Source organism: Chiloscyllium plagiosum, chromosome 25 (genome assembly GCF_004010195.1).
Source record: "Chiloscyllium plagiosum isolate BGI_BamShark_2017 chromosome 25, ASM401019v2, whole genome shotgun sequence".
Taxonomy (NCBI): domain Eukaryota; kingdom Metazoa; phylum Chordata; class Chondrichthyes; order Orectolobiformes; family Hemiscylliidae; genus Chiloscyllium; species Chiloscyllium plagiosum.
Genome location: NC_057734.1, coordinates 31566824 through 31578291, shown reverse-complemented (window position 1 = coordinate 31578291; position 11468 = coordinate 31566824). Strand labels below are relative to the sequence as shown.

The window sequence follows — 11468 nt, the reverse complement described above, 5'->3', positions numbered from 1 at the left end:
TGTTTTGTGATGTTATGGAAGAATCAACATAAATATAATTTCTTATGGAAGAACTTACTTTGTTGTCAGTTTCAGTCATTTAGATGGATGCTAAACATTTATGCTATTTGAAAATAGGCATTTCTTTTAGTAGACTTCCTTCTCTTCAATGCAATTAAAAGGTTGAGTATATAGTTATTACTCTGAATGCTACATGTCAGATGTTGCTGATGCAGAATGGCAGCTCGTTTGCTGACTCTACTTCAAAAGTAATTTACTGTGAAGTGCCTCCGATTTTGGTATGATGCAAGTATTGTTTTTTTAAAAAATGGCATTAATGTTTCACAGATGGATTAGAGTTTACAGGAGAGGAAGTTGAAGGGAATGTGGTAGTTTCAATTGCTTTACCAATTATGTGAGGTACAAACAGTTAAAGTATGAAGAACAGTTGCATTTATAAAGTGCTGCTAGTGTAATAAAATGTCCGATGACACTTCACAAAGCATTAATCAAACAAACGTTGCTACTGATCCAGTAAGATATTGGGACAGATGACCAAAAACATTGTTAAATAGATGGGTTTTAAGGAGTGTTGTAAAGGAGGAGAGAACATGAATGTGGTTTATAAAGGGAATTTCAGAAATTAACACTTGGAACAATCAAAATTAGAGGCGTAAGACACTGGAACTGGAGGAGTGCAGAATTTTCAGATGACTATGGAGTTGAAGGAGATCAGAGATGGGGAGAGATGATACATTGGAGAAATTTGGTGGGGGGGGTGGCCTTTTGATTATGTTGATTGCTTTTTCAAAGCAATGGGAATTAATAGAATTGACAGATGGAAAGCTGGTTTGTGAGATGGACTTGGCTGTGTTCACAACTCTGTAGTTTCTTGCGATCCTGGGAAGAGCAGTTGTCATACCACGCTGTGATGCATTCAGAGAGGATGCTTTCTATGGTGCATCTATAAAATGTTAGCAGCTGCATTTGATCAGCAAATATAGATACAGGTGAATGGACTTGATATGAGGTCGGATATGTGGAGCTGATGTTTGGACAAGCTTAAGTTAATGGATGGTGAGGAATGGGAGGCTGACCAGGACAACGTTGGAATCATCAAATCAAGAATTAATAAAAGTGGACAAGGGTTTCATCAGCCAATGTACATAGATGAAGTTGGAAATGGGCATTGTTAATGATGAGACAAATATGTGCAGACAGGATAGTGGGTTCTAGTTGTCAAATGAGCAAAATTCAAATATTTCAGAGGCACACTAATGTTCCTCAACCTTTAGTGCGAGCAGCACTAGAGTGTTTCGCACATTTTTAATTGACAGCTTGTGTGTCATCAACCTTCGAGTTCAGGAAAGCAATGATGCTGGTCTGTGACACTGAACGATCAACTATGAAGATGGTTGATGAAGTGGGGTACGTAATTTGGAAATGCCCTAGTCTTCCATGCACAACAACACACTTAACATTGTAGAAGGACTAAACCCGGAATAGTACGTTTTGGAAAAAGAATGGCAGGTTATCAGAGTTGAGAATGGATGTCTTAGGATTAAAGCTGAGGAATATTTCTTTATGCAGGGTTGTACTGTAACTAAAAGGATGGTTCAGATTAAAAAAAATTTTGACTGTTGCAGAAAAAGTTTTGCTTTAGTAGCTCCGAAACTTGACAGACAAATAAAATGAAGGATCAAACTAACTCCTAGGTTGGGGTGCCACAACCTCTTATATCCATCCAGTGGTGCCATATCTATAATGCATCTTATCTGGGTTAGAACTATATTTTCCTAATGGTGCTTATTGAAGAGAAAGAGTTTGTATTCTTGATTATCACTGATTTTTAAGTGTTTCTCAGTACTGTTCATTTGTGAGGAAAAAAGTGTCATGTTTGTGCACTATACCTATTTCTTTGTAGATTGAGTATTGCTGGTTAAGTCAGCATTTTATTAGAGATAGCAGTAGTGAGCTGTTTTCTTGAGCCACTGCAGTCTGTGTGGTATAGGTAGACCCTCAGCGTTATTACATAGAGGCATTTAAGACTTTGTTGCAGCAGTGATGAGGGAATGACCATATATTACCATTTCAAGATTGTTTTGGAATGTTATAAGCAATCTGAGTGACACAACTCACTATTGAATGCAATGTGACTTCACACCTTTGTGCTTTTTCCAAAATGGAGCTAATACAATGTTGTTCGAAGTATAAAGAGTGAATTTTAATTTTAAAATAAGGGATGTAAAATGATAACATTATGTATGAAACCGACATTTTTTTTATTCTATGACTTTGAGATTTTGAAATTGGACTTCAGTGTTCGTAAATTGTGGTAGAAAATTGAGTGCTAATATTAGAATTAACTATAGGTTTCCATTTGAAATGCTTATGGTCCAGAAATCTGGCACATGTATTATTTATTTTCAGTGAAAGAAGTAATGTTCATTTATATTACATTGTGAACTTACAACTTTAGTAGAAGATACTTAGGTCAGCAGAGAATGTTGCAATATAAAAGTAGATAATATGGCCTAACACGTGCTACCATTACTTTGAGGGGTATATGAAACAAAACTTTTGTCTGACAGTTTGGCTAACAGTTAAAAGCTACGGTAGAAAGTGGGAGTTTTGTTTTATTCATTCATAGGATGTGGGTATCACTGGCTGGGTTGGCACTTATTGTCCATTCCCAGTAGCCCTTGAGAAGGTTAGCTGCCTTGTTGAACTGCTACAGTCCATGTGTTGTTGATAGACGCACAATACTGTCAGGAAGAGACTTCCAGAATTGGCATGTTTCTTCTTCTTCTTGGTTCCCTAATTACAGCTGATCTGGTTTGGCTGCTTCATACTTTAGGACTTAAGCAGCCCAGTCAGTTGTGGTGCTGCCAAGCCATTCTTGGTAATCAACACTGAAGTGCCCCTCACAGACTACATTTTATGGCCTTGCCACCCTCAGGGTACAGATTCTTTAGTTGAGGTGGTCATCAGCACCTCAGCAGGAGGTTTTCAGTGTTTGATCTGAGACCATGTGGCCTCATGGAGTATGGAGTCAATGTTGAGGATAGCTAGGGAAATTCCCTCCTAACTGTATACCACTAAGTATGTAAGTTAGCTTGCTGAGCTTGAAGGTTTGTTTTCAGACGTTTCGTCACCATGCTAGATAACATCTTCAGAGTCTCTGGTGAAGCGCTGGTGGTATGTCCCGCCTCTCTACTTATAGGTCTTGGTTTCTTAAGGTGGGTAATGTCATTTCCGAGTTTTCTTTTCAAGGGAAGGTAGATTTAGAGCCTCTATGTCTATTGATGGAGTTCTGGTTGGAACACCATGCCTCCATCACCTAGTTTCTATACATACGGACAAAGATGGACACCACTTCAACTGGGACCACACACACATCCTAGGACAAGTGAAACCAAGACATGCACGAGAATTTTTAGAGGCATGATGTTACCTAGTATGGTGACGAAATGTCTGAAAACAAACCTTCAAACTCAGTGAGCTAACTTAAATACTTATCATCAACCTGAGCTATGAATCTTCTAAAAGATCACTGTATACCACTCTGCTGAGCTGCTTCTGTCTGTAACATCTGTTAGGCAGAATTCTGAGAGTATGACTGTCAAGCTGTTTGACTAGTCTGTGAGATACCTCTTCCAATTTTGGGACAATGTTGATAAGGAGGACTTTGCAGAGTTGACAGGGCGAACTGTGCTGTTGTTGTGCCTGGTACCTTAGTCAATGCCAGGCAATCTGTCCAGTTTCATTCCTTTCTTGCAATACAGCCAAGTGGCTTCATTGGCCATTTCAGAGCATTGCTGAAGTTATATGTAGGCCAGATAAGGATGGCAGTTTTCCTTCCTTTAAAGGACATTAGTGAGCCAGATGGATTTTTTTTCCCACCATTTCACAGTCTTCATTAAACATTTAACTCCAGATTTTATTCAATTCAAGTTCTGCCTTGGAAAAATCTGGAAAAATGAGAGCAAGATAACCAAATAATTCACGTATGTCTGTCCTTAATTAGTTCAGTTTAAATAGCAACTTAAAAGAAATCATTTAATTTTTTTTAAAGGATTGTAGTGGCTATAATTTTGCATAGTGTTTCGATGAATATTTCTTTTTGGTGGTTATAAATCCTAATTAATTTCCAACCTTTGTATCCTTTGTAGCTGGTCCTACCTTGAACTTACCACAAATGGATCATACAGTGACAATTTACAGGCGTATGCTGCTGGTGTGGTGGAGGCTGCTGTCACACAACAGGTAAATTTACCTTCTTATTCTGACTAGGATCATCTCTGGAGATTTTCTATGCTCTCTGGAGGTAAGGAAGAAATGTAAGGAAAAAATCTGTGTTCCGTAGATTTTATTTCTGGTTAACAAAGCTAAATTTTAATGATCAAGGAGACTGATTGTTCAGCTTGTGAATGTGAAACAGCACAAGTGATTTTTGTTTAAGGTGTTCATGGCTCGCAGCAAAAATAGATCCCCATGAGAAAGGAGGATTCTTGGAAGGGGAAAGGCTGATCCCAGTTAACCAGAGAAGTTAAGGATAGCATCAAATTGAAAGAAAAAACATGATGTGACAAGATTGCTGGTAAGCTGGAGGATTGAGAAAGCCAACAAAAGATGACCAAAAATAATAAAGGAAGATGAACTTGGAAGGTAAACTTGCAAATAATATCAAAACAGTCAGGAAAAGCTTATTTAAATATATAAAAAGGAAGAGAGATGGCAAAGTGTACATAAGCCCCTTAGAGAATGAAGCTGAGAACGTAGTACTGGGGAACCAGGAAATGGCAGAGGAGTTGAATAAATACTTTGCATCAGTCTTCATAATAGCAGACACTAATGGCATTCCAAAAATACTAAATACTCAAGTGGCTAAAGGAGGAGAATAAATGAACATAATAATGTCACTTGAAAAATTGTACCGGAAACTAATGACCAATAAGTTCCCTGGATCTGATGGGATACAACCTTGAATATAAAAGGAAGTCACTACAGCATCTTTGGAACTCCTTGCCACAGTGAGCTGTAGGGGCAGAGTCCTTATGTATATTTAAAGCTGAGATAGATTTTTGGTCTGGAGAGGAATTAAGGGTTACGGGGAAAGGGCAGGAAAGTGGATATGAGAAGTGTTGGATCAGTCATGATCCTATTGATTGGAGGCTTGAGGGGTCAAATGGCCTACTCCTATTCCTACCTACCCCTGGCCTTATGTAAAAGCAAAGCATTTAGAAATCCATAATATGTTGAAACTGAGTCAGTATGGCTTCACAAAGTGGGAGACTTCAGGATCAGAGGGTGTAATCTCAGAATGAAGTATTGTGTATTCAAGACAACGAAGAGGAGGAATTTCTTCTCTGTGGATAGTGAGTCCATGAAATTCTTTATTATAGAGGGCTGTTGAGGCAGGATCATTTAGTATATTCAGGGCTGATACAGGTTTTTAATTTGTAAGGGTTATGGGGAAAAGATAGGAAAGTGAATTTGAGGATTATCAATTCAGCCATGATCTCATTGAATGGTAGAGCAGACTTGATGGGCTCAATGGCCTAATTCTGCTCTTGTGTTGCTGACTCTGTGATCTTATTTTCTGCCATTGAGAATGCTGAAGAAGGCTTTTAATTTCATTTTACAGCTTTTTTTAATTACAAGAAATACTTTGAATTGGGAAGTTTTGTAATATAATTATATAATATTTTCTGCTTTTGAAAGTTGAATGGATGTTTAATGTGTCAAAAGCCTTGTTTATCCCATATGGAAGAAATTCAAAACAATTCATTGCAAACCTAGTAAGTAGCTGTATTTAAATCATGTCCTTTTTCCTTCCAATCTTCCTTCCTCCATATCTCATCTCCTCTTAACGACTTTATTGAGGTAAGATTCCACGAGCAGCCACAACCTTTGTACTTAATCCAAGTGGCCATTCTTTGTGCAAATTTATTTTTAGATTATTTCATTATTATTGTATCAGAACAAAGTCTGACTCTTATTTACCACCAATGAATGTTCTATCAGAAAAATTGACAACAATCAATCATGTTAGTTTACCTTCCATAAGTCACAGGTATTAAAGTCCATCTGACAAACTGAGATTAGCAAGCTCAGTATGGATCAGGAAACATATTTGAAAACCTGCAGTCTTCAAGGCAGCATTGATTGGCGTCTTGACATTATCAGGGATTTGAAATTTGATTGATAAATCAAGGTTTTGAATTAATAAATTATAAACTATTAAATAATAGCTTGAGTTGCCAGGTGAAGATATTAAAGCAAGCAATTGCTGAAAATTGGATTTTAATTCAAGTATCATTTTCAGTAATGAAACATGCACAATTCATCAGGCACACAAGCTTGCATGGAGCTTTTGTACATTTTTTAAAAAATGCTTGCATTTGCAGCAATGGGTCCCATGGATTCACCATCCTCTGGCTGAAGAAGTTCTTCCTCATCTCTCTTCTAAAGGGTCATTCTTTCACTCTGAGGCTGTGCCCTCAGGGACTCTCCTACTAGTGGAAGCATCTTCTTGTCTACTCTCGCCAGGCCTTGGCACCCTTCGCAACTTGCAGTCCATGTTCAAATGGAACAAGATCTGGGCAGGCTTAGATTGACAAGTGGTAACTAACGTTTGTGTGGCACAAATGCCAGACAATGATCATCTCCAATAACAGAGAATCTAACCTCCGCCTCTTGACCTTCAATAGTGTTCCATCATTGAATCTCTCACTTTCAACATCCTTGGGATTACCATTGACCAGAAACTCAACAAGATTTGCCACATAAACAGTGGCTACAAGAGCAGTTCAGAGGGCAGTTTAAAAAATGATTCAGAGAAAGTACGTTTGTGTTGAATTATGAACCCCTTTGACAGTACCTTCCCAAATCAACGGCTTCTACCAGTAAAAGAACAAGGACAGTGGATATAAAGGGACACCATCATCTGAAATTTCCCCTCCAAGTTCCATACCCTCATGATTTGGAAATTTATGACTGTTTGTTCGTTTCTTCACTGATGTTGGATCAAAATCCTGAAGCTACATGGACTGCAGCAGTTCATATAGGAGACTCACTATCATCTTCTCAAGGATAACTGGATGAGGGCAATAAATATTGGCCTAGCTAGCAATGTCCATATCCAATTAGTTAATTATATTAAAATATGTAAGTGCCATTCTCATAACAAAATATTTTAAGTCTCTCTTATTTCCTTAAACTTTCATTTGCTCTTTTCCTCTTTTTTTGCTTCTGGGATGTCTGTCCCAACAAAACATTTATGTCCTGCCTAAACAAAAAAAAATATAATGCCGTGATATTTTATGAAAGATATTAGATATAATTAAGTAATTGACGATCCAGATCTGTGAAGTACACCGTACTCTTCTCCAGGTCATAATGGGAGGTAGGCAAAAGTGAGGACTGCAGATGCTGGAACCCAGAGTTTAGATCAGAGTGGTGCTGGGAAAGCACAGCAGGTCAGGCAGCATCTGAGGAGTCAGAAAACTGACGTTTCGGGCATAAGCCCTTCATCAGGAATGGGAGGTATCCTGGTTGACAAAAAAAGGTATTAAATAAAACATGAACATATTTAAAAATTCTTACACTTACATAATGCTTTTAACATTGTAACATGTCAGTGAAGTTTTTCCACTTTGTCACTGGCACATACGTTTAAGTATGTTTTTGATTAAAAATTTTTTTTAGGAGGACTGTACTTCATGTTAACAGTATGAAATGTACTGATTTTCTGACATGTTTCCTAGAACTAATGGCAATATCAATGGTTATAGCAATATATTTTATCTTTCTCTACTAGAATATTCTGACTGAAGAGATTTTTGTTCTGCATTTTGATTGTTGGTTTTAATTTTTTTCAAGTATATTTATAAGCATTGGATGAACACACTGTCTCACTATTGTGGACCCAAATATCTGACTGCCTACTGTGAGAAGCTTAAAAATTACATAGAGTCCAATCTGGCTTGGATTGAAGATCAAATAGACAAAGATGGGGATAAAGCGTACTGGCATCAGGTAAGATGCAGCACAGCTGCATTTAAAAGTCTCAAAATCAAAGCAGTTGGTCAATTTGTAATGTTTTTAGATCTGTAATAAACTAATGCAAACCTATACAATTGCACAGGAATCTATTGTTTTTGGTTTGCTAATTGCTGTTTCATGCTGACTGTGTATTCAGTGTGGCAGGAACTGAGACCCAGTAATTCGGTGCTGACTCATAGCATAGTTACAATCATACTATACAATTTATTTCTTCAAGCTTTTCTGACATTTTGAAACTTGCATCAATAAAAAGTAATTGCTGGATCAGTTGTATGTTTAATCGTCCATAGATGCTAAGGGATATGGACACTTTTGGCCATTTGGAGCTAGGTCAGAGACCTACCATGATCTAATTGAATGGTAGAATAGGCTAAATGACCTACTCAGAAGACTATAAGAAATAGGACTGGGGTGAGCCATCAGGCCCTTTAGCCTTTCGCCTTTCACCATCCAGCAGGATCACGGCTGATCTGGCACTCTAAACGTCCACTTTCCTGCCTTTATCCCATAATGCTTGATTCCTCTACTGATCAAGAATGGATGTATCTTAGCCTTAAATATATACAAGGACTCTGCCCCCACAGCTCTCTGCAGAAAGGAGTTCCAATGTTTCTAATCGAAATGTCTTTAATGGCAAATTATGATCTATTACATAGCGACAGAGTTATAGAGAGTCATACAGCATGGAAACAGACTTTTTGGTCCAACTAGCCCACGCTGACCAAACTAAACTAATCCCACTTCCCTGGCTTTGGTCCATATCCCTACAAACCTTCCCTGATCATGTACTTAACCAAATGTCATTTAAATGTTGTAACTGTAAACCACTACTTCCTCTGGTAGATCATTCTACACACTAACCAATCTATGTTTTTTTTTTAAAAAAGTTGCCCCTCATGTCCTTGTTAAATCTTTCTCCTCTCACCCCTAATTTTTTAACTCGCCCACTTTTGGAAAAGACCTTTGCTATTCACCTTATCTATGCCCCTCATGATTTTTAAAATTTCGATAAAATCACCCCTCAACCTCCTATGCTCCAGTGCAATAGGTCCATGCCTATCCAGTCTATTTTTATAACGCAAACCCTCCATTCCTGCCAACATCCTGGTAAAGCTTTTCTAAGCCCTCTCCAGTTTAATAAAATCCTTCCTATAACACAGTGACCAGAACTGCACATAGTTCTCCGGAAGAAATCTCAGCAATGTCCTGTACAACATCAATATGATGTTCCAACTCCTATACTTAAAGGTCTGAGCAATGAATGCAAGCATGCTAAATGCCTTTTTAACCACCCTGTCTACCTGTGAAGCAAATTTCAAGGAATTATATACCTGAGCCCATAAGTCTCTCTGTTCTAAAACAGTACCCAAAGCCCTACTGTTAATTCTAGAAGTCCTGTCCTTGTTTGTTTTACCAAAATGCAATACCTCACAATTATCCAAGTTAAACTCCATCTGCCACTCCTGAGCTCATTGACCCAGTTGACAAAGATCTCTGTTGAATCTTAGATAATCTCCTTCACTGTACAATATACCACCAACTTTGGTGTCATCCACAAACTTTCTAATCATGCCTCCATTATTCTCATCGAAACCATTTTATATAAATGACAAACAAAAGTAAAGCCAGTACCAATCCCTGTGAGACACCTGCGGTAGAATGTGAGGACAAGGGAATCCTTCAGATTTCCACAAGGTGGAGGGCTGAAAACTCTCGTGTGGGAAATGGCCGGGGAAAAAGAAAGGTGAATAACGAGGATTGGTTTGGAAGGTGGCGTGGTCCGAAACTAGGAGAATAAAATATCCTTGCAGGAAGCAAGGTGAGAGGAAGTGCAATATAGCTGTGAGAGCTAATGAGATCCCAATTCAACAGCCAGTGCTGGTAATGATTCTGTTGTCATTTACAGCTCTTTGTTTCTTTTCTCATCCTAGTACCTCATTACCACCCCAATTGCTCATTACTATCATCCTTTTTGTCATTTTATCATGTTGCCTCTCCCCATAGCATCCATTCCCCTCTGGCTTTCCATATTTGCTGCCTGTATTCACTTTTACTCCTCAAAACTCAGCTCCAAGTGGCAAACATTCTTTCTCCCCATGTTCCAAGTTAGATGTTGGAAAAGAAAGATAATCTGCTATATTGTGCTGTGGGTGAATACAGGATTTCAACTGGGTTATCATGCTACACATGCAAGATATTTCTGTGAATGATGAGTATTAGCTATGCAACTTACCAACTTACATACCTGAGTATTTAACAAACAGTTTCATTCGTGTTAAAGTTTTGTAACTGCAAAAGACTGTAAAAATTAGATAAAACATGAAAGAGTTAAACAGATTAACTTTTATTCAGTACCCTTGAATATTCTTTCATTGTGGGTAGTGGTTAGGTGACTCTGTTTGGAAGTTAAGTACTATCCTTGGAGCTTAGCAGCCGTAATTGTATTTGGAATTATATGGGTGTTCTTAGATAGAGAGCCCTTACCTGCCTTCATGTAGCTGCATCAAAATTGGAACTAATCAGAAAGTCAAAAGTGTGAAACTGGCACTTAGTGCATTCTCTGAAATGTAGCCTTGCTTTTAAGAAATCAATTTCCCAGCCAAAGGCAAATGCTCACACAGTGGACTTGAGATAAATGAATAAGTACTTGATATCTATCTGAGCACTGACTACTAGTTGCAACTGTCTAAGGTGCAATAAAGAGTTTTGGTTGTACTCAATTTTTGTAAATCGAGACAGGTTAAAATTTATACAAGATGTGAGACATCTCAAGGATCTTGATTATTAATCTCTCCACCCCCTCGTCCCCGTTTCTAACATTTATTGAACACCAGAGAAGTTGACTGCCTTTGATTTTGTCTTTTGAGTGATGGGCTTGTGGGAGGTGGGACTGTCAAAACAGGAAGTATCTTCAAGGGATTCAAGGAGATATTATTTCAAGATGAAGTAAATGAAGACTAAGAATGTATCAGACATTCACATGAATATCTATATTTTAAATATATCAGGTGAAATTGATATTACTACAGCTGCGGGGACTAGAGGACAGCTATAATAACCATATTTCATTTCCTCATGGGAAGTTCAACTTTCAACCTTTTGGATTCATGTAAGTGGTTTATATTGTTTTATAGCACAGATTACATTCTGGATTTGAGAGGAAGTATCATTTGACCCAATTGACAATTATCATTTATTGAAATAAATATTGATGAATGCTTCCATTAACCCCTCATATACCAAATAAATTAATGTTTCTTACAGTTGTAATAAATATTGCAGCCTTAACATACTTTTAAGCTTGTGTTTGAGACACTTTTATTAGATATTGGTGTCAAGCGATATGTATCAGAAACTTAAATGCTGTTGAGGTACAAATCAACCATGATCTAATTGAATAGCAGCAGGTCCATGCCCCCCCC

At 37.8% G+C, this 11468-nt stretch overlaps 1 protein-coding gene across 1 annotated transcript in view; it reads left to right on the top strand.

Moving 5' to 3' along the window:
• Positions 1–11468, top strand: part of plbd2 (phospholipase B domain containing 2) — a 41440-nt gene that overhangs the window by 2968 nt on the left and 27004 nt on the right. Inside the window, exons 4-6 of the mRNA XM_043715274.1 lie at positions 4151–4245; positions 7864–8019; positions 11055–11155. Coding sequence (XP_043571209.1) covers positions 4151–4245; positions 7864–8019; positions 11055–11155 — 352 coding nt within the window. The remainder of the gene's footprint in view (positions 1–4150; positions 4246–7863; positions 8020–11054; positions 11156–11468) is intronic.